The sequence below is a fragment of the Argentina silus genome (genome assembly GCF_951799395.1).
Source record: "Argentina silus genome assembly, chromosome: 9".
Taxonomy (NCBI): domain Eukaryota; kingdom Metazoa; phylum Chordata; class Actinopteri; order Argentiniformes; family Argentinidae; genus Argentina; species Argentina silus.
The window spans coordinates 11,453,343-11,476,126 of record NC_139663.1 but is presented as its reverse complement, the minus strand read 5'-3'; the positions used below and the strand labels follow the sequence as shown (position 1 = coordinate 11,476,126).

Sequence of the window (22,784 nt, the reverse complement as noted above, 5' to 3'; positions counted from 1 at the left end):
CCACCAATGGTGTTTGATACAATATTGGAAAATCACTTGACTAAACCCACCGAGCCAGCAGGTGGCTCCTGGAATCCACACAGCAATCTCTCACCATCAGGGAACCAAGCAGTAATATGCCATACTGATAATTAGATGGATTACTTATTAATTAGGATTAATGTCTAATGGATATTATTCTCATTTCAATCATATAGTGCAATTTATTGGGTCAACAACATGACCTGCTTTTATGGTAAATTTAAATTCCACTACACTTTCTGCACAGGCTACGGGAGCCTATGCCCCTACATAGTCCCACAGGCTACATTAGCCTATGCCCCTACATAGTCCCTTGGATAGAACAGGACATCATCTAAACTCAAAGCAGAGTATAGGAATGATTGTACTGTGGCACCAGTTTACAAACCTAAAGTCATATGGGGTGAAAATGTGTATCAAGAGGGCACAAACTGGAACAGATCACAGATTGCAACGATTATAAATGGTGTCCTCGGGGACAGAGTGGGCTTCTGGGTGGGATCACTGATCACTGATTTGCATCTGGTGGGCGTGGCTTTGGCCCAAGTAGTGGTTTTAACAACGGCAGGACACAAGGGCTTAATTTCATACTGTAGGAGCAGCCAAGCCAACACAGTGATCAGGACTGACACAGAGAAAGACACAGGCGATAAGCCTTCAGGTAAGAAAAAACGCACATTTGCATCTTTTGGTATTTACATTGTCTTCAAATAAAGGGCAGGATGGAACATGTGTCAATAGAAGAGATTGTTATTATGAAATTAGGATTTGCTTTATGAAATCAAATTCGCTTTAATGCGATATCACTTTCCCAGATGGTTTCAGAAAGTCAAACAGAAGAACAGATGCTGCAGGAATAGGGATGGTTGAATCAACAGTGCAACATTATTGCTGTTTTTGTCAATTTTACACTTTTGAAAGTGTGTGTTAAAGTTCCATCCTTTTGATCTGAGTGGATTCTCATTTGCCTCTTAACCTTCAGCAACTAAACCACAAGGATGCTCTCCACCATATCAAACATGGAGCGCGCTGCTCAGGAGGCAGACGAAGCCGAGGCATCGGTCCCACTCAACCCTCATCCCAACAAGGCTGCCCGCCAGAACGACGTCCCATGCTGGTCCCTCTTCGACAAGCCCATCCTGGCCATCCTGATCGGGGGGGTGCTGTTTGGCTCAGGCACAGCCCTCTCCCTGCTCTACTTCACCCAGGTGGGCAACGTGCCCTACCTGCTGGGGCCCCTCTGCCTCTCTGTGGGGCTCATGTTCCTGGTGACAGGCCTGGTCTGGGTGCCTGTGGTCAAGCAGAAACTGGAGCACAAGGCGCTGACCACTGTCAACCAAGGCAAGGCAGTCCAGCTAGAGCATGAACAGCGCTGACAAGCGCTGGACTCATGAAACAATGTTTGTTTTTTTGTTTTATGTAGAGTAAGTCATTCCTGGATGAGGATCCTGTTTAAGAGGGTTTTTGACCCCACTGAATTGGGTTAATATAATACTTCTAAGAGATGTATTTGTTTGTTTGCGTATGATATGAGCATCAACAGAGGTAGGAACATTATTGTAGATATGGTACTGTATGCTGACTGAAAGAAATGTCATTCCAACAACATGTATTCATACTTGTAGATGCCACCTGCCATTCATATCTGTCCGCGTAGTCAAACATTGTCTACAATTGCGTACATGAGAGAAATATACCCTGTATGTATTGTATATACAGTATGTATGTATGTACAGTATGTTGGATATTTACTGAAAATGGACAGGCTTAACCTTCTCCCTGCAAATGGGAACGCTCTGTGATTGTTCTGTTGGAAAGTCTTAAAATAATAATTTTTGGCAGAGCCATGCAGTAGGACCTCCCATCTGTCTGTTTGATTGTGATCTATAAGGGCTGTGTGTGTGTGTGTGTGTGTGTGTGTGTGTGTGTGTGTGTGTGTGTGTGTGTGTGTGTGTCTGTGTGTCTGTGTGTCTGTGTGTCTGTGTGTGCATGTGAGTGTGTGCGTTTTCCCCATAAGCCGCTGTTTTCATTGTAGCTGCTGTTATGGGGAGGATTGGTAAGTCCTTAGAAACAGGATTATAGAGGCAGAAAAATGCTACCAGACATGACCATCTCTGATTGCTGAGGTCATAATGAACACTGAATGCCCCTGTTTCCATCCAACCTTTTAAGTTTCTGGGTCAAAATGAATGAGTCTCCATCTGCCAGTGTTCAAAAGCAAAAAAAGAGATTTAAATTCTGTTATTGTTATTCCAAAATTGTAACATGAATTAACAGATATGAAACTGTCACTTTTTGTATTAATTTGTTGGTTTTCCTGTTGGAACAATCTGGGTATCCATTTGTTTACCGATTGATGTGGTCATTCTTTAGAAATGCCGTTGTTTTTAACTTCGCTGTAAAATGCCCTCTCTGGGAGATAGCATTGGTTTAATTCACCTAATGTACAACCTTTTTGTCTGACATTTATTCCTCCATGCCATTCAGGGGTATCTTACCTGACACCTCTGATTCCATGTGATATCCAACGTTGTTTGAGCCGTGTATATTCATGTACCTTTTAACTTATTACCTATAGTGTAACATGACTATTATTTATTATTATTTATGACTATTATTAACTTCATACAGTTATATAATGAGCAATAAATATTGCTGATGATAAATAATATCTGAGGGTCTGAGGTCTGGCGTCTTTTCCTAAAAACAATTGTTGTGATGTGTGTAGCCTAATGTAGACTACGTATTAGACTAAATGTCTGTCTAACAAAATGGCCACTAGATGGTGTTACACACCATGTTTCTACCTGCCTGTCAGGTGCGAGCACAATGACTGGCTGGGTCACTAGAATAAACGAAACTTTAAAAAAAAAATATCATAAGCCTGCTATATTTAATGCGTCTATATGCTCCACTTGAAGGCACATACACTTGAACATAAAATCAAATATTGCAAAAACAACTGCCATTTCTCTAATATGGCCACAAACGCAACCTGTTAGGCTATTGTCTATGCCCATATGCGCCAATACTGTTATACAGTCATTATTACTGTTATACTGTCACTGTTGTACTGTCAATATTGTCACGCCAGTATCGCACACTTCCCCCGCCCTCCCCTCACCTGGCTACCACGCCACTCCTCTCTGCGTCCTGTGACACAGGTAAAGGGAGAGTAGCGGTGAGCTTCCTCACCTGTCTCACCTTACCTTGATCAAACAAACGCTCTGTTTGAAATTCTACCCCACCGAATTCCGCAGGGAAACCAACCGCATATGATTGTTAGAAAAGAAAGGTAAACAATATTGCCATCTCTTAGCCATTTGGTGAAATGGAAACAACCTATCGGGGTCTCGGGCGCTGTTCTTGCGCCTTTTGGCTGGCGGTTGCCTTTGACATCTTCGGGCTGCTGATTCTGTTGATCGGGGTGTTTGCGGACGTATTCTTCTATGACTTTTTAATTTACGCCGGCGCCATCATCATTTTCCTGAGTCTTATCTGGTGGGTGTTTTGGTACACGGGCAACATCGAGGTGCCCCCGGGAGAGTTGGAGGATGACGTCGGCTTGTTGAAAAAAGATCGCGGCATCGCAGGTGCGGTGCGACGGTTGTCTAGCCGTCTCTCCAACGGCATCAGGAACTCTCTCAGGCGGAACGGGGGAGGACAACGCGCGCAGAGGGCAGAGACCGGCCAGCCTGCACGCGCGAGGGATGTCCATCAACCGGAGCCACCACCGGTTGCCCTGGCGATGGCCCCTAGTGAGGACGTCCACACCGTGTCTGCAGCCGTGGACAGCGACATACCTGCTCTCCCTATAACAGCTACGGAAACCTCGACCATATGATCGGTAAAGGTTATAGGCCTAGTGCTATAGGCTCCTTTGCTTAATTGGACTGATAGGCCTATAAACTAAAAGACCGCACTTGAATGAAATATGATACATTCCATTATAGCCTATTCTATAATTGTGGTTGTATTTTTTATGGAACGTGGCGATTTCAAATGTAGGCCTATTCGTCATAAAGTAGACCTAAATGTGGTCATTTTCATTGTAGTTTCATTATGAAGGGAAAAGCTGCTTGTGTCTATAATGGGATCATGTGTCCTTATCACCTTGTTAACTATTAACCCAGTGAATGGTAGCGCAAGACAAGTCCTATTCAAACAACTGTGTCTGAAATGGGAAAAATAGATCTGTTGCTACATGAAACAGGACTTCCATTCAGAGTAAAATGAAGTTATAAAGTAATAAAATAAATCAAATGTTCAGCATGGTTGGTATGGATCTAATAGCATATATTTCGATCCAACAGAAAGTGGACTTGAAGAGGATTTGTCCCCCTGGCACTGAACCCAAAGATGTACTTCTTCATCTTACAATGTTTACAAGTTTCATGTTGTAGGTTTCCATAAGCAGTTTTTGGCTTTTTAACACTTTTTTTATTTTATCAAATTATTCTCCTCAGTGAGGACTTGTGGTTGAATGTACATTGTTGTAAATAATTTGCGAATAATTGATACAATACTTTGATGTCAGAAATAATAATTTTGTTTACACAATGTGATAATAGACATCTATAGCCTATGAGTTTTATTTTACGTGAGAGGATTCAATGTTATGGCAAACGTGTTTTTCATGAGCTTGACCTGGCACCTGGATTCTGCGTTCCTGCCCGTGATGATAAGATACCGCACCTCAAGGACTTTTGAACCCCAATGGATTTACTCCTCTTACTTCCTACTTCTTTAGCGTCACCTGTAGTTCCACTATAAATAAAGAGAACAAAGTGCCTAAATATATCTGTTTCAACACGCACGCACGCACGCACACACACACACACACACACACACACACACACACACACACACACACACACACACACAGGATGGAGAGCTCGGCAGTGTGGGAATTTAGTTATTCTCTGACATTACTTAATATGCAGATAGCTATTTTAACACTTTAAATTTTTCCCATGTATCTCATCTTGAAAATAAAACGTTTTGACCATGTTTTCGATCGGCTAAATAATATAATAATCCAAAAAAATAAATAATGGATTGTTTGCTCACAATGCTGGAGCCTAAACTTCTGTACAGATGACCAATTAATGTAATTTTACTCATCTAGCCTATTATCTAATTATCTAAGCAAGAGGAAAGTGCAACGAATAATCTCTCGCAGTTTTGGGCCGATCGGCGAGGTTTTTGTGTTAAACTAACCGGGCTGCCTGTTCGTTTAGAATTTAGACTTTATATGTTCCTCCACTGCGTAGTTGACCGGCATTAGAACGTCATATTTTGTCGACATAACTGTAGGCCGTCAAGAAATGTGTAAAAGTAGGCCTACTACATTAACCATAATTATCTGTATAAAACGTTATGTTTCTCATAATGAAACGAAGTTTGAGAAACGTTCCATGGGCATTCCTCACCATACACCGCGCGTCGCGCGTCCATGCCCACTGGGCATAGCCTAGGCTACTGCAACAATTGGGCAACTACCCACGATGTCCCGTTTAGCCTACCTCAACCCCTACCGTCAAATCCTTACGCTCAATTGGCTCTCTGAAATAAGATAGGCCTAATGTTAAAATTAAAGCAAGATTGACAATTATCTACACGCCAAGCATCTTGTGCTACGAATAGCCTCGCACATACTGCATTGTCATCAAGACCCCGAACTCACCTAAAGCTGTGGGCTGGTTTCAAATAATGCTACTTAATAAAGCAAGTTAAATTCCTACATCCACACAAATCAAATAATCACTCATGTAGTCTACAAACATGAGCTTTTATACGCGAACCCGGCAACTTCAAGAGCACGCGTAATGTGGGTTAACTTGGTCAGGATAACCGCGAGACTGCAGGGCCGAGGACCTATGGATAATGCTCCCGCAGTTTACAAAAATAAACCTTTATATATTACTTTCAAATAATACTGTCGCTGGGCTGCTAATGAATCAAATACACACTACAACATGGGCCTTAGCAACAACCCAACCTACAGTGCTTTCGGAAAGTATTTAGACACCTTAACTTTTTCCACATTTTGTTAAGTTACAGCCTTGTTCTAAAATGGATTCAATTATTTTTTTCCCTCATCAATCTCCACACAATCAAATTATAGGCTAAACTGTAAAATAAGCGCTACTATTTTTTTAAGCCTACACGCAACAGCCTATTGTCTATAGGAGAGACGGGTGGAGGAGGAAAAAGCATCATAGCATTATTAGTAATCAGATCCAATAATTGTTGACCGTCCGTAGGACGGTCAACTAGTTTTTACATAGTGTGCGTGTGCGTGTGTAGACTTGGTTTTGTACGTTTCTGTGTCGAGGAACACGTCCTACTGTATATCAAACGTGTTTCGATGTTTTGATACACACATTACAATTTTCATACACAGGGCAAGGAATACACTGAGGAAAACATAATACACATTTACCTTTTCTGTGTTGAATGGTAATGTTTCGATGATCTAAAAGTGACCTTGAAAGCTATTAAGCCATACAACAGTTGAAGGGTAAGGTAGGAGCAGTGCATTCCCCTTTTGCGTGGTGCCTTTACTAGACCGCACCATGGGTCTCCTTATCTTATGTCAACAGTTGTATATCAGAGATTATAAGGAACTTGTACGTTCTTTTTATGGTTGAGGTACTGTAGAGTTCAAAGGAGAACTTGTTACAATATGGAGACTGTAATACTTTCTAAATGCCACATTCAGGGCTTCCGTCTGAAATATGCACCTATGCTTTAGACTCCACCAAATGTATACTATTAATGCACACAATGTAGACCTATCAGAATCAGAATCAGAATCAGAATTCTTTTATTTGGCCAAGTATATTTGCACATACAGGAAATTGACTTTGTGAGGTTGGTGCATGGACATAAAAAACAAATAGCAAATATTGACAAGAAATTAACAAAATAGTAAAATATTAACAAAATAGCAATAACAAATTTACAAATTTACAAAAAAGAGCAACCGAACAATACAGTCGTACACAGAGTGGAACAGGTCCAGGAGAGATGGCAGGTTGCAGCCGATGACCTTCTTGGCTGACCGAATGATCCGCTGCAATCTGCCTTTGTCCTTGGCAGTGGAGGCAGCGAACCAGACGGTGATTGATGAGCTGAGGATGGACTCAATGATGGCCATGTAGAACTCAACCATCACTTTCTGCGGCATGTTGAATTTCTTCAGCTGTCGCAGGAAGAACATCCTCTGCTAGGCCTTCTTGATGGTGGAGGTGATGTTCTCCGCCCACCTGAGGTCCTTTGAAATTATTGTCCCCAGGAATCTGAATGACTCCACAATGTTAACTGGGGAGTTACACATGATGAGGGGGGCGGTTGGGGCTGGGCTTCTCCTGAAGTCTGATGTGACTACTGATTTATTCAACCTCAATGATTAAACCAAAAGGTGTGTGAAATAGCCTACCATTTCTTCCTTATGTTTTCCAACAATGATTTGTGAGCAACAGGTGAGCTGGAGATGCATTTATTGTTTATCATGTAACTGCCGATTGTTTGATAGATGACAGTAAAATCAATCTTGTCGTAGAACGACAATGCACATTGGGCAGTGTGCACTCCGCTACGGTAGGTAGCAGTATTGCATTTCCAGTCTTTAGGCAAAACACGCACAAGTAGTAGAGAAGACGAAGAATCTCACCATTCACTTCCGTAAATATAATCTGTCACCCATTTTCTCTTCCTGTTGTTAAATGTAGCAGCATGGACAAAACACATGTTTCACTTTTTCAGAAGAAAATTGTTATTTTGCGTCTAAAATAGACGGGTTTTTTCAGACAGTAGCATACGGTGTTTCTCTGATATTAGTAATACCAAATGTCGTCATTGTCGAATAGACTGTTGCTTAAGATAGGCATCAATAGACAATACATTCACAAAGCTAGCTAACTGTGTTAGATGTAGCAAATGTAAGCACTCTCTCACATCAGTTACACAGTTGTAACAGTATTGTATCGAACATTTGCACGACTTGTTCATCAAACTCCATTGCTTGTTGGGGGCAGCTGTGAATCATGGAGCTCGAGGGGAGAGATTTCTTGAACACTCCGCCGATGAAGACGGTGCGTTTTGGAGGCAGTGTTGTGCACGCATTAGCGAAATTCAAAAAGGTGAGCGACATCTGACAGACAACTGATCGATAGGTACATTCCTCATTGGCATTGTGTGGAGTGTAATGCATGACTTGATTTTGTACTATTGCTTTATTTTTTGATATTGATTGATTTTCAAGGGAGACACGAGTGACTATGAGTTGTTGAAACATCAGCTGGCAGATCCCGATATTAAGGTAAAAGGAAGTGCTTCAGTATCAACTGCTTCAGTATCAATTTCAAGTTTATTAAAATATAATTTCAGTAGTTCGTTATTCCAGACCCAAAGTTAATAGTGGAAGCTCCTCTCTTGACAGGACGCCCAAATCGTCAACTGGCTGCAGGAGTTCAGGAATTGTGTGACCCTGCTCAGTAAAGACCATGAGCAGCTCATCTACATGGTTCTGGTGAATATGGAACATCTAGACAAAGTGGATTTGGGGTGGATCTCACTAGTGTGATCTAGCTCTCTTTCCTCCTCATCTCCCACCCTTCATCTGCAATTATCTGATAGCACAGAAGAAAGCAATTCCCTGGGTTCCGTCAGAGTTCTGTCCGCACTAATGCCAGCCTCTGGTCTAAGGGACCCCAATGCCCCAGGTGTGTTAATGCTGGTGTCATAGCTAAATTCCCAATCTAGCCCCCCTACTTTCATGGCCACCTAATCATCCTGTGCTTTCAATTGGCTCATTCATCCCCTGCAACTCTTCCCCAGGTCGTTGTTGCAAAAGAGAACTAAAGTTCTCAGTCAACTTACCTGAGAAAATAATGGATAAATAACAACAAAACTAAAATAATGTCTCTGATTCTGAGCAGATGAAGGGAAGGATACAGGGAGGAAACCACTTAAAAGCTAATGTGGTGCACCGTTTGTGTTTGAATGAAGGGGTCACTACCCTGTCTGGAAACAACTCAGCCTCATAGCCCCTATCCTTTTTGGTATTAGCAGATCTAGAAGCAACTGGATAGGATGTGTGTGAATGCCTAAAAAAAGACTAGTTGATCGCTATATTGATTAGACCTCAGTTCTCGTGTTGCACCTACATTTTTTTCAGCTTGAGTACCAGCACCTGATTCATTACAGTTCAAGCATAACCTATCCTCTGCCTTCAAATCCACACTTGTCAAAGGGTTATGAGCTAGGGAAAGAGGTGTCGTAGAATTTAAGTAATGGGGCTAGGGTTTGATTTCAGCCTAAGCGTAGTTTCTTAAAAGTCTTCCATTTTAGGCTGTAGATTATGTAAATATAGTCTTGGTGCTATGAATCTTTGGTGTACATTTGGCTAACAACTTTCCTCCCCCTGGTTTCTCTGTGGACCAGAGGCTGCCCTGGCTGGGCCGGAGTCCTGCGGTGGTGGAGGAGTACCTGGCCTTCCTCAGTAACCTAGTCTCTGCCCAGACCGTCTACCTCAGGGCCTGCCTCAAGATGGTGGTCTCCAACTTCACACCTAGTGAGTTCCTGTCTGAGCAATATGTCCTCTGTTTGCACAGCACTGACTTGGATTGTGTTAGTAGATTTTATGTGTGTGTGAGTGTGCTGGCAACATTTGCCCCTGCTCCCCCATTTCTACTTCAATATCAAGGTATAGTGTAGTTACTTGCACTATGTTGAATGGCAGGCAATAATGTTTCATCTAATTCTACTGATTGATGTTGAAAACGTTCCCTCCACCCTCCAGAGAGAGTGACGATCTGCGAGGGAGGTGTGGACATCTCGGACTCGGATGACGACGATGAAAGTAGGTGACTCTGTTACTCCTGGTATTAAAATAAAGTAGGTGTTGAAAAGGTGTCTTCTACAGTTGTCATGGTTCTTGACAATACATTTCTTTTCACCAACTGTCTACCAACAGTAACCATGAGAATAATGCAGTTTGTAAAAAAAAAAAAAAAGTAAAAAAAAAAAAGTAAAAGTAAGCATCCTTCTAAAGTTGTGGAAGATTGTGGATGATAAGAGCGGAGGTGAGGTGTAGATAAGCAATGATGGAAGACTCTAGCCCTGGTGACCATCAGTGCAGGAGTCTGACCCATAAACATGGTTATACTGTTGTTGTTCACAGACACATGCTGTTGATTAGCTTTTATTTTTAATGGCGTGGTATAGTTTAAAGAAGCAGCATTGAACCAGCAGGTTGGATATGGTTCAAAACTTAAGATGCTGTTGAATTATTTAGAGTTTGGAATATGACATCTGATTCTTTCTCTCCCTCCTGATTTGTAAAGACCTTCCCAGGACGTTTGACCAGTGTCATCAGGCCTTGCAGGTGATAGCCAGATATGTCCCATCGTAAGTATCCCTCGGAAATCACGTCCTATAATTATAACTATTATTATCCATCAGGTGTCAATTCAACTTGACTTGCCAAGGTAACGGGCACATTCCAGGTCACCTACATTGCAGTCATGCTGCAGAAATCAACCAATGGCTGTGTGCCACCTCATCGACTGTGCAGTCAGGCATCAGATTACTAAATCATATGATGCAGTTATGGTCAGACAACGAGGCTATGGGTGTGGTTTACTCATATTGAGCTTGGGTGGATTTTGTATTAATATTTATGAATTTGACCTCAGAATATGTGTTTAGAACTAGTGTGCAACCCCCCCCCCTCCCCCCCCCCCTCCCCCAACTTGCACTGGTATGCATTTCAAATCGGCTCTCCCTCTTATTGCAGCACCAGCAGATTCCTGACGCCTATTTTGAATGAACACTTCCCCTTTGTGCAGAAGTCGTCCAGAACCTTGGTAAACACAATCTACTGTATCTTCTAAGGTTACGGCCAAATAAAGTGACATTTAACAAACTCATATGATGTACATATGATTCTGAGGCATTCTAGTGTGACAGGGGGTTGGATTGCCATGTTTGTATGGTGCTTTAGATTTGCGGAATGAATATGGCTCTATGGTGATACTATCAAAACAAAATAATGCTATCAAGATTACATCACAATGACATTAGATTAAGCTTTTTTTAAGCTTGTCCCATTCACACCGAAATGGACCCAATAAATTAGTGGGTTTTCTACTTAGACTGGAGCTCGGCAGTTGCTAGGGATGAATTTAGTGGGTAGGGCCATTTATACCGAACCCTCCCCACCAATAACCTGCAAAATTCCTAGGTACACTCTTTGGTGTGAATGGGACTAAAATAAGGTAACTAAATATCCAGAAAAGGGCAGAATTGATCACAGCCAAGGTGTGTGGGAATTAATGTCAATTGGTGTTTTTAGTAACTATCCCTTTAATGGTTCTATCTCCATGTAGGAATGCTACGTCCACAACCTCCTGAGGATGGCAGTGTACATACCCACTCTACGACGAGATGTCCTGGAGCTCATCATCAACAAGATGCTCAAATTGGATGTGAGTCCCACAGACTGTGTGTGTATGTATGTATATATATATATAGTGTATATATATATAGTGTTTTTATATTGTTATTTTCCAGGTCTGTGCTTTTCATGATGATAGGAGGCTGTGTGTGTTTTATCCTATATGTTTTTTAGGGCTGTACTGGAATAACACTATGGCAACTTAAACACACTTCTGAAAAACGTGGATTATGTTATTAACAAAGCATATTTTAATACGAGTAATCTGACCCCATTTCACTGGTCACGTGATAATAAATCAAATGACTTTACTAACATGAATATATCGTGGACAAGGCAAGAACATCATCAAGTATAGTCTAAGTTGACACTCAATGTACCATAAAGTGTGAAGCCCATCATACATGCTTCACTGTGGAGAATGAATGAGGGAGGGGAGAGGAGGAATAACGGTGGACGGATCTCCTGCGTGTGAATGTTTCTCTGGTACCGTCTAGGACATGGAAGCCAATTGTTGAGCAGACAGGGAGCATATGTCACCTGGGAGCATATGTAATATGTGGGAGGCAACAGGTTTGACTTGGGAGACTGCACAAGGACATCAGGACTGGAAGCGGTTTCGGGACCCTAACCCTAACCCAATGATAAACTCAGATCCAGGAAACACTTGTTAAAATGTCATATAGCCATTGAAAAATATAACTTATAAATGCCTCATGAGCTTAATTCAACTGTCTTATCCCATCAGAACCTAAAATATATGCTTGTTTTAACTCCATTGTTTGTAAACAATGTGATTGTAAATCTATATCGCTTCAAAACATCAGTGCTTGTATCCATAGCTCTGTCTGTGAATTTGAGAGTGGTTACATTTCTCCAGCCCCATCCCTTAGCTGTTTACTAAAAAAAGTGGTGGGAAGACAGCTTTGTTATTGCATTAATCCCAGCCCCTTTAAACAAGTGTCTCCTGGATCTTAGTAACTTGTTGATCTTGTCTCGAACCTCCTTCCTGTCGTGATAGTTAAGACTGGTGAACCTTCTGGAAACCCTGACCCTCAATCCGTCCCTCAAGTTCTTGGGCAGTGCATCCTTGCCCTTTGAGCCATCAATGTTGACCATGGTGGCCCACTCCCAGTATGTGTTCAAGTTCACCATGGCCATGAACAGATTCTTGGCATATGTGCCAAGGCGGACCTTGCTGCCTGGGCCCATACATAGCTGATAGATCTCCTCCTCTTTGTCACTGGGAACAGGATTGAGGTAAACATCTGGGAGAACTCGTCTCAGAGGTGGCGGGGGCTCCCGATAAGTTGAGGAGTGCTGGTGACAGACATTAGATGGAGTGTGTTGAGCTGGTGTTGTTGCAGAGCATTTATGGGGAGTCCCCCGAACTGGAGATGATGGGGTGGGCAGAGGCTGTGAAGTGGGAGATCTTGCTAGAGATTGTGTCCAAACTTCCTATATAACAAATGTAAGAAAAAAATATACCTTTCAAAAAATCTTCAAAATACCGTAGTAGAATAGAACTTGTTCTCTTGTTACGGGTGAAAAGGTTGAGTTTAACCCCTACATGTAAATTTGCCCAAAGAATGGACTCAAACATATGCAAATCACCCATGTAGCCACAATTATTGTGTTTTGTTCATTTGGCCATCATCTCCCAATTACTCTGCCTGGAATGGCATGTAGGATTGTACCTGTAACACCTGTACAGTACCTGTATGCAGTCCAGCCTAACTTACGTATGTAAGCCTGGTTGAAGTATGGTTATTGCCATGGTACGTTATACAGTTGTTCCCTTGCGTGTGTCCTCATAATGTGGGATTTCAGGTTCTCTTTTTGTTTGAATTTTTTGCCACAGTCCTGGCAGCAGTACGGTTGCTCTCCCGTGTGTGTCCTCATGTGTCTGGTCAATTTACCATGATTCACAAAACATTTGCCACAAACATGACAACTGTTTGCTTCTTTGTGACTCTGTAGGTGATCAACCATACTTTCTGTGGAATCAATGGCTTTTCCACACACACCACAGAGATTACCTTCATACAGTGAATGCATTAGTACGTGATTAATTAAAGAACATTGGTTTTGAAAAGGCTTGCCACACACTTTACAAGAATAAGAAACCCTTTGACTCTGTGATATTGGATGGGAAGGTTCCCTGCCTCTAGTACTGACCTTTTCATCTGACCTCTGTCTCTTAAATGTGTGTGTTCTCATTGGTCCTCCACTCTCAGTTACAAAACAGTCTGGATCTACCCCAGAGAGGGGCTGGGGGTCAGAGGTTGGTTCTGATACTCCGTAGTCCTCTCTAATAGAGGAGGTGCTTGATTGTGTCTCCCTCGCTATGTCTTCTTCACTTTGGGCTTGGTAAAGATGTGAGCACTGAGTTGGGCCTTGATCATGCTCACTTTTCACAAAATCAGGAGTTAAAACAAAGTCTATGGTTTCTGCCTCAAGCCCTTGAAGAGCCTCTTCCCTGTCCCATCGACTGGTACTAAGACCCTCCTGTTCCTCTTTGATCAATCGGGCCTCTGGGTCTTCCTGCCCCAGACAGGGGCTCCAGTCCAGCTCACCGGGCTGCTGCTCAGGAGGAAGCTCCACCACCCTGACAGTGAGCTGGTGGGCGTCTGGAGGGAAAGGAGAGGATGAAATAGAACTGTTGACTGGAGATTGAGGCCTCAGTCAACATGATCATATGCGAAGTAATGCAACGTCAGTTTATAAACAAATCTGGAGAGTTTCCCTGCTAGTTTAAATTAACTCAGAGAAACTCGATAGCGCCCTCACGAGATTTGAATACCCTAGATATAGATAGCTATTCTACGAAGCAAGTGAAATATTTATTTAGCTATATTAGACACACACCTGCTCTGTGTAACTTCAACTGCGGTTTTAGGGTGATATCCAGCAGCCTTCTTAGACGGTCATTCTCCTCCTTTGTACGGCAAACTTCTTCCTGGTATTCCCCTATCGTTTTTTCAACTACGCCGAATATCTCTTCAGCAGCCGCGATCAGTCGCTCATTGAGGAACACTCTCAGCAACTGTATTTGAGTCATGTTCAGCTGTGTGTGTTTATGTTTTAGCAATTTTTCTAGCCACTGTTTGTTGCCATCTACGTCTCTATATCCTTCAGCCACATTAACAAAGTACCTCCGGGTCAGGGAATGGCGGATTGTTTTTTCAAAATAAAAGTCAAGATGTAATACATTTTAAAAACTGTCATAAACCTGTATTTATTCATGATTTATGAAAAACAACTGCATAACAATATGCATAACTAGTTGTTAATTATAGTTCATTTTAAGTAGTTAATTTATATTATATTTTCAGTTTATATTTCCGCCCCGTGTAGTTATTCCCTTTGCACTATACAAAGCTGCAAAAAAGATTGATATGATATCATACATATAGCGTTGTATTTAGAAAACCGGAAGTGTTATTGTATTATATATGTATGTATATATGCCATTTAGCTGATGCTTTTATCCAAAGTAACTTACATTGCAGTGAGTGCATACATTTCAGTATATATGGTCCCAGCAGGAATCAAACCCACAACCTAAGCGTTGTTAGCACCATGCTCTACCAACTTAGCCACAGAGGACCGTGTGTGTGTGTTAATATAACACTGTGCTATGTTACAGGTGAGTGCCCCGCGGGCAGAGATAGAGGAGGTGGAGGAGAATGCTGTGCAGCAGGACCATGGAGGGAGACACCAGGAGGAAGAGGGGCTCTTTGATATGGTGACTAGATGTACACTTTATTCCAAGCAAGTTCTATGTTTGTTAAATGGTACTGGTTTGACCTCCCCCACCCCCCTCTCTCTCTCTCTCTCTCTCTCTCTCTCACCATCCCTCTCCTCTCATCCTCCCCCTCCTCTCTCAGGATGAGGATGTGTGTGATCCTAAGTCCTCCAGTGTTGTAGGGAGCGGTGTGATGGCCCACCCGGTGGCTGAGAGGCTGGACACACTCATGGCCGTTCTGCTGGCCTTCATCAAGGACATGTGCCACGTCAATGGTGAGCACTCAGAACATTACAATACAGACATGATCGCACGTATGTGCGCTTACTCACACATTGTACACACATATTTTCACACGCACACACGGGCACAGACACACACACGTGTACATAGTATGTAGATCTTTGAAAATGAAGAACTCATTCTGTTGCTTCCTTCTCTCTCTCTCTCTCTCTCTCTCTCCTCCCTCTCTCCCTCTGGCAGGTTGTCTGGATGTGGAGAGGACAAAGGACCTGTACAAAGACCTAGTGTGTGTGTTTGACAAGCTCATCCTGCCAACACACGCCTCCTGCCACGTGCAGTACGCCCTCTTCTACCTCTGCAGCTTCAGACTGGTCAGTATGCAGGATATTTGTGTGTGTGTGTGTGTGTGTGTGTGACTATTTAAGTGAGTGATGTATTGTATTGTATGTGTTTGCTATAACAGGCAGACACATGCAAGTGCACACAGTCTAACAGTAATTGTCTCTCTCTATGTCTCCCTCGTTCTCTCAGGCTCTGGCCGAGGCGTTTCTGGAGCACCTGTGGAGGATGCTGCAGAGCCCGTCTCACCCCGCTGTCCTGCGTCAGGCTGCCGCCGGGTACATGGGCAGCTTCCTGGCCCGCGCCAAATTCCTGCCTGTCGCGTGAGTTACGCCACTGTTGACATGCTCGTTGGCTCTGACCACTGCACTGGTCACACCAGAGTCTAGACACAGAGTTCTGTTACAGCTGTGTACACAAAGCTGTAGTCCAATTCGGTAGGATGAGAAAAGAATGCTCAGGGTAAAAGGTATTAGGTCATTAAACACTATGACAACCAATGTTTAGGTGCTACAGTACATACAGTATGGGGGGGCTGATCCCAGATTGCAGAGGCTTAAGGTTATTTTTCTCCAACACCCCCCCCCTTGCAGTACGGTGCGTGCATGTCTGGACCTGCTGATGCCCTGGCTGCACCTCTACATAGACAGCCAGGACTCTGGCTCACGGGCCTACTGTGACATTACCCTCCATGGCCCCTTCTACAACACCTGCCAGGCCGTCTTCTACACACTCATCTTCAGACACAAGTGCCTCCTGGAGGGCAACATGAAAAAAGGTAGAGGATGTTACATGGACAGACACACACACACACACACACACACACACACACACACACACACTCTCTCTCTCTCTCTCTCTCTCTCTCTCTGTCCATGCCCAGGGTTCACTGTAATATTGGCCATAACCAGCACCCATACCACCCTGTATCCGTCTGGTTGCTTGCTTCTGAAGCTGTGTGTGTGTCTCCGTCTCCCAGGCCTGGCATACCTGCAAAGTCTGAACCTGGAGCGGGTGGTGATGTGCCAGCTCAACCCACTGAAGGTCTGCCTGCCTGCCATCACCAGCATGTTCGCTGCCATCACCAGGTACCCCAGCCTTAAAGCATTAGAAACATGTATTTAACCCACATCTGGTCTAAAGTGGCACTCTGACCTGATCCCCCCATCCAAATCCTTCACATCAGTGCAGAGGAGGGGAGACTGGTGGATGGATGGATGAATGGAATGGAATAAGGAATGGTATCAAAACACACGTGCCTCCACCAGCCTTCTCTGGTGCAGCGGAAGGAAAGGACACTGATTGGTCACTGTATGGAATGGAGAGTTTGACCCGGATGTTTATCCCTCTGTCCACAGGAAGTACCAGCTGGTGTTCTGCTACACCATCATAGAGAGGAACAACCGCCATGTTCTCCCCGTGGTCCGCAGCTCAGTGGGAGGAGACTGTGTGTCCACCAACACCAACCCCCTGGACAGCTTCTTCCCCTTCGACCCCTACCTGCTCAGGAGGTATGAACCCATAACCCTTGCCCCAACCCCTTGAACATTACCCTTTCATCTCTACCAAATCAAGAGGTTAGCCATAAACCATCATCCCCCCTACCACAACCTGGGGGGGTCACAATACTGTCTCTTGACATGGAACTTCCCATTGTTTAGTGTGTGTGTGTGTGTGTGTGTGTGTGTGTGTGTGTGTGTGTGTGTGTGTGTGTGTGTGTGTGTGTGTGTGTGTGTGTGTGTGTGTGTGTGTGTGTGTGTGTTGGATGGCCAGTCACCCTGTCTTCTCTCTGTTTTCCAGGTCAGGTAAATTCATCGAGCCCCTTTACCAGGCTTGGGAGGAGCCAGCTGACACACAAGTGGACACCACCAAGAGGGTCAGACAGGTAAGACACCACCTTTGTTACCACAGTAACCTGGAGACAAATGTTAATGCTAGCTTTGTTGTATCCCTAACCTCAGCCAATATAAGGAAGCAAAACCCTCGGATTTGATTGGTTGTGTTTTCTTCTCATTTAGCTGTTTTGCATGTCCCCATCTGGCTGATTGGTTGTTTTTCTCCCACAGATCTCGGTTGAGGATGAGGATGACTTCCTGCGCGGGGAGATGCCTCAGACAGAGGGGGATGTGGGTATGACCCCCGGCTCTTATGAATCTCACCTCCGCAGCCCCAGCAGTGTGGGCTCGCCCCCCATCGCCTTCCTACAGAGACGTTTCTGACCCCCCCCCCCCACACACCCTTTCAAATGGACTGTTCCAATCCCCTCCCTCTATAAAATGGACTACTCTACAACCAACCCATCATTGCCCTACAGAGACCTTTCTGAGCATCCCCCTTTGAAATGGTCTGATCCATTAAAATGCCTTTATTGAACTCATCCATGAGAGAGGTCCTCGGCTTGAGCCTCATCGGTTACATACAGAACTGTACTGGAGGTATACTACAAAGACAGTACCCAGGAAAAACTTTTAAATGCCACAGTCATGGAAACTAAGGAGCGACACTCTCTCTTAATACTCAACTGAGAACTTCAGTTCTATTGGCCAGAGAAACGGAATGTTTCCATAATGTTGATGTGTGATGCTAGTGTGAATTCTCACTGAGTTGCTTGTTTTATAGAGAACTCTGCACTATTTGAGATTTTCAGTCTCTAATGACTAGGTGTACAGTAGTAATATGAGTCCATACTGTTGGTGGGTTCCCTGAGACGGAGCTCCATTGGCTATTTATCCATGATGGTAGTATTATGAAACCCATTATGGTTAGAATAAGGACAACAAACAGTTATTTATAATGATCATTTGCATCATTATGGCAACCCTGAGGTGCAGTTAATAATGGTTCCATTGGTTAGAGAAAATACTCAAGAAGATTTTTTGAACTCTTAGCTGAAATAACGCGATGTATATACTGTTGTTTTTTTTTTGTTTTCTCTTTTACTATTTCTATGGTTTATTGAATTGGGTTTCTCTGATATAGACATTTCTACAAAAAATACTTTTAGTCACCAACTCCACTTGCTATTGGGCAATTTATGCAATAATGATTTTCTGAATCAGATACCAACTGATTATTTATCACCTCAGTCAATCCATTGTAGTGGCTTAGTTTATCATTTGATAAAAAGGTTGTTGTAATAAACCGTTATGTTTGTTTCAAAATCACATTGTGTCCAGGTTTGTTATGATGCTGAGGACAAGCAGAAGAACTACCAGATGTGTGTTGTTATTATGAGCTAAAAAAAGAACAGGGCAAGCTGTCAGGCTTCTGCTGCCTTACACACTCATTCAGTGTTGGTCTAGAATATACAGTAAACCGACAAATCCTGTATGCCCCTGTTTCTCTATATAGCCTATTGAGTTTTTAATCACTCGAGTTTCCACTCACTCCCTGAATCGACATGGAACTGATGTAGTAAACAATTCATCACTTACTGTACAATCCATCACTTTTTTGGCATAAAGCGGTAGAGATGGTGCCATGTGATCGATAAGGAAGTGTCCATCTCACATCTTTCCTACCTAGAAAATGATGGATTGTATAGGTGATGAAATGTATACTACACTGACACCAAACCCTGATCCTCGTTCATTGGTGATATGAAAAGAATTGACACACGTGTCAACGTTCAATTGAACACATGAAAAGCGACACGTGTTTTAGGTTATTCCTTTAATAAAAACAATAAAAGAAAGATATCGAGGCCACACATAAGATGCATTCTAGTTAAATTACAGTACTACATGTCAGTTTTTTTGAAAGCATGTGCAGTTATCAATATAAACAAAATAAATCTTACACATATAGCCTATGTTTTAATGTTAGATGGATCTCCTGTACCTCTTGTAATCCCTTCAAACATGTATTTTACAGCCTAGTTTACACAGAAGTAGCTATTGCATTTTCCCTACATTCCCCAAACAAAACATTCGATCCCATTGTTGGATATAGAAGACAGGTGATAACCAGAGCCATGCAGTGATATTTTGCCATGATGATGAGGATGAGTGAAAACAACTGGCTGTATCCCAATATTCCACCACTACCTTGTGTCCTAGTCTCCTTTCCTTCATTACCACATTATAGATAGTCACACTGTTTTCTACCTGTAAGGGATCATGATGGAGAAGACATCAGGAAATTCAGCTAGTGAGGAATGATGGGATACAGCAACTGCTGGTAGTCCATAATATATTTTTTCTTCAGTGGACAAGTGAACAAGCGGTGTGTGTTTTTTCGGGGGTAAAATCTCCACAGGGCAATGGAGACACAGTCATAACTGAACAGAAGTGAGAGAGTGTTCACATAACTCAAGTTTGTCCCGTTAGTAAGATATCTTTCAAGCAAACAGAAAGGAATCCTTCACAGGCAAGCATTGGAGAAAATACTGTTTTGAGTGCTCTGTTGCATGTGTCAGTCAGAAAAGCATATAGAGAGGACATCAAGGGCGTTTCGTCTGCAAGATTTACAAGGTTTATAACAGCAACTGCATACGTCTCGCGATGATTGCGCAGGTCCTAAAGCTTCTTCTTAATAAAAGAAAATGATTCCAGTACAAAATCTCCAAAACTTTTTTGTAAGTCAGAGCACTTCTTGAAGGGATATCTGTACAAATGATCGCTCACCTTGTGAAATGATGAGACGTCTGGGTCAGGACACCTCATCCAAAATCTCCTCAGAATGATCATACACATACGTGGCAGAATAACTGCAGCTAAACAGACAGCCATGCTATGTTCCAATACCCTAACATGGCCTCCTTGCCTCTTTATATCTTTGTGAATCGCTGATCTAAAAGTCGAGGATGGAATTTGACGTTCATCAACTTTCACCATCCTGTCCTTTCAGATTATCAGTCAACAAGGATACAAGGAAATAGGAGACAAAGGAAGGAAGGAGTTCATCTAGGTGTATTGGGACACAGTGATGGGCATAATCAGTGCACCGTTATAGCTCATGCTACTGTACAACTCATACAGTGGCACATTACAGTGCTTGCTTATTGGCTACGGCAAGCCCTTGGTGCCAAGCAGAGCTGCATCTAGAAGTCTGCCCTTTTCGCCTAACCTGCTTGCCTTTACTGCAACTCCTGATACAGAATGCCCCAACTCCCGCTCACCGCATCACCTTCCGACAAATGCAAAATATCAACACAGAAATGTAAATACACATACAGCTGCATTAGAAAACAGAAGAAAAACAACTTTTCTAGTACTTTTGCGGTTAATCGTTAGAGCAATCCCACATTGAAGCCTTCTCTACTGTTGGGAATTTCTTTACAGAGTCGTGAATGATTTTTAAAAGCACACTGGATAGCGCCACAGTCAGTCTGTCTGTCTGTCCTCTAAAAGATTTCAGTTGGAGGTTCAGTCAGCCCAGCCACAGTGTCCCAGAAGCCCAGTCTCCCAGCCGTGTTGTTCTCCCAATGTTGCCCCGACATTCTCTACTGGTGGCGCTTGTCCATGCTTGCTTTAGGGACGACATTCTCCGAATCGCTGACTAATGCTGCAGGGAGGAAAAAATGAACATTTGTACCACCATTCTTTTACTAAAGAAGTCTACGGATAACTAGTGAGACAGTGAAGGTGATTCTAATGTACACGATAGTTACATATGATAGTACTATACTATTCACTATTCAACTATGGTTTTACTATACTAGTTGACAACTTGCTTGGTGAAAATGTAGGGGAATGATCCCCATTGATAGTACCCTCCCTCCCTTCCTTCCTTCCTTCCTTCCTTCCTTCCTTCCTTCCTTCCTTCCTTCCTTCCTTCCTTCCTTCCTCCCTCCCTCCCTCCCTCCCGCTCTCTCTCACCTGTATCGTCAGTGCTGAGGGCACACACTCCTTCGACTAGTTCTTTGGCCTCAGCGGCGAGCTGACATGCTGCTGGGTCTGGGATGGGCGAAGGAGTGTCTGGACTATCAGTGGCTGGAGAAGTTTTGTTGCTCCTGGAAAACAAACACACACACACACACCAACACACACACGTCATTATATCCCTCTCTATATGATATCAATGATGCAACGATAGCAGAGGTAATAAAGGAAATGTGTAAATGAGAAGTTTTCAAATACAAGATCACTCACCCGTTGTCAGTGCCAAAGAAGTTTGGGACGGATAGCACTCTGTGAACATTCTGTTGAAATAAATATAATGCAATCAGTCAATCAATCAATCAATCAATCAATCAATCAGTCAATCAATCAATCAATCAATCAATCAATCAATCAATCAATCAATCAATCTAGCCATCTGAGTGATGGCTACCTGTGCGAATCCCAGTAGTTTCTTGTTGGACATCTCCAGGTGTTTCCTGCTCATCTCTGACTTCCTCAGCTGGCAGTCGATCAGAGACACCTTCTTGTTCAGCTCCACCACGTCGTCCTGAATAAATCAATCAAATCAATCAAATCAATGAGGCTCCTGTGTTTGCACACACAACTTGGTGTGTTTGCTCAGCCACCATTTTGAATGTAATGAAACAGAAACCACAGGGTAAGAGAGGCAACATAGTGTGTCTATAATGACACACACACACACACACACACACACACACACACACACACACACACACACACACACACACACACACACACACTCCAGTATAGCATACTTTAGTGGCCTCCATGCTAGGCCTCCTAGGCTTCTTGACGGCCAGCTGGGTCTTGAGGTCTTTGATCTCAGCCTCCAGGAGCTGGATGACCTCCTCGTAGTCCTGCTCAGCACTGTTGGTCTGTCTCTGCACGGCCTCCGCCACCTGCAGACGGCTCTTCAGATTCTTGTTCTCCTCCACCGTCACCGATGCTTTCTGGGATGGAGGGAGAGACACACCAGGGAGAATGAATGAATGAATGAATGAATGAATGATCTAAATAATCTAAGGTTGAATAAATAAATACATGAATGAAGGATACTGATCATTTAGACCAGGGGTCTCAAACTCGCGGCCCGCGGGACGATATT

The 22,784-nt window shown here is 43.2% G+C and overlaps 4 protein-coding genes across 7 annotated transcripts in view; 2 read left to right on the top strand and 2 right to left on the bottom strand.

Moving 5' to 3' along the window:
• Nucleotides 1–3,350: 3,350 nt before the first annotated feature.
• On the top strand, nucleotides 3,351–4,689 carry LOC310809396 (transmembrane protein 238). The gene is made up of 2 exons (XM_083676634.1): nucleotides 3,351–3,868; nucleotides 4,335–4,689. Exon 1 carries the CDS (start codon nucleotides 3,353–3,355, stop codon nucleotides 3,863–3,865), a length of 513 nt encoding a protein of 170 aa, XP_083532760.1. The 5' UTR covers nucleotides 3,351–3,352; the 3' UTR covers nucleotides 3,866–3,868; nucleotides 4,335–4,689.
• A 3,066-nt stretch (nucleotides 4,690–7,755) lies between these two features.
• rrn3 (RRN3 homolog, RNA polymerase I transcription factor) lies at nucleotides 7,756–18,979 on the top strand. 2 transcript variants are annotated; one of them, XM_083676922.1, is made up of 17 exons: nucleotides 7,756–8,168; nucleotides 8,291–8,347; nucleotides 8,468–8,557; nucleotides 9,472–9,601; nucleotides 9,830–9,889; nucleotides 10,374–10,437; nucleotides 10,826–10,895; nucleotides 11,418–11,516; nucleotides 15,135–15,233; nucleotides 15,376–15,508; nucleotides 15,717–15,847; nucleotides 16,008–16,138; nucleotides 16,409–16,593; nucleotides 16,795–16,903; nucleotides 17,174–17,326; nucleotides 17,616–17,700; nucleotides 17,882–18,979. In XM_083676922.1, the coding sequence occupies exons 1-17, from the start codon at nucleotides 8,073–8,075 to the stop codon at nucleotides 18,032–18,034; spliced, it is 1,845 nt and encodes a 614-aa protein (XP_083533048.1). In that variant the 5' UTR covers nucleotides 7,756–8,072; the 3' UTR covers nucleotides 18,035–18,979. The 2 variants fall into 2 exon arrangements, with proteins under 2 accessions (XP_083533048.1, XP_083533049.1); XM_083676923.1 differs by having other exon boundaries at nucleotides 8,065–8,201.
• LOC310809580 (uncharacterized protein) lies at nucleotides 11,722–14,615 on the bottom strand. Of its 3 annotated transcripts, none has more exons than XM_083676924.1 (3): nucleotides 14,354–14,615; nucleotides 13,664–14,115; nucleotides 11,722–12,943 (listed from the first exon to the last, which is right to left on the bottom strand). In XM_083676924.1, exons 1-3 carry the CDS (start codon nucleotides 14,544–14,546, stop codon nucleotides 12,386–12,388), a joined length of 1,203 nt encoding a protein of 400 aa, XP_083533050.1. In that variant the 5' UTR covers nucleotides 14,547–14,615; the 3' UTR covers nucleotides 11,722–12,385. The 3 variants fall into 3 exon arrangements, 2 of the variants coding, with proteins under 2 accessions (XP_083533050.1, XP_083533051.1); XR_014554403.1 differs by having other exon boundaries at nucleotides 12,805–12,943; nucleotides 13,203–14,115; XM_083676925.1 differs by having other exon boundaries at nucleotides 12,817–12,943; nucleotides 13,228–14,115.
• Nucleotides 18,980–19,556: 577 nt separating the features above from the next.
• The window catches only part of LOC310810007 (syntaxin-binding protein 4), a gene marked incomplete at its 5' end in the record, with an annotated part of 49,967 nt that continues 46,739 nt past the window's right edge, over nucleotides 19,557–22,784 (bottom strand). Inside the window, 5 exons of the mRNA XM_083677586.1 lie at nucleotides 19,557–21,320; nucleotides 21,635–21,768; nucleotides 21,908–21,957; nucleotides 22,089–22,205; nucleotides 22,435–22,629. Of these exons, the coding sequence (XP_083533712.1) occupies nucleotides 21,259–21,320; nucleotides 21,635–21,768; nucleotides 21,908–21,957; nucleotides 22,089–22,205; nucleotides 22,435–22,629 (558 nt within the window). The 3' untranslated portion in view covers nucleotides 19,557–21,258. The remainder of the gene's footprint in view (nucleotides 21,321–21,634; nucleotides 21,769–21,907; nucleotides 21,958–22,088; nucleotides 22,206–22,434; nucleotides 22,630–22,784) is intronic.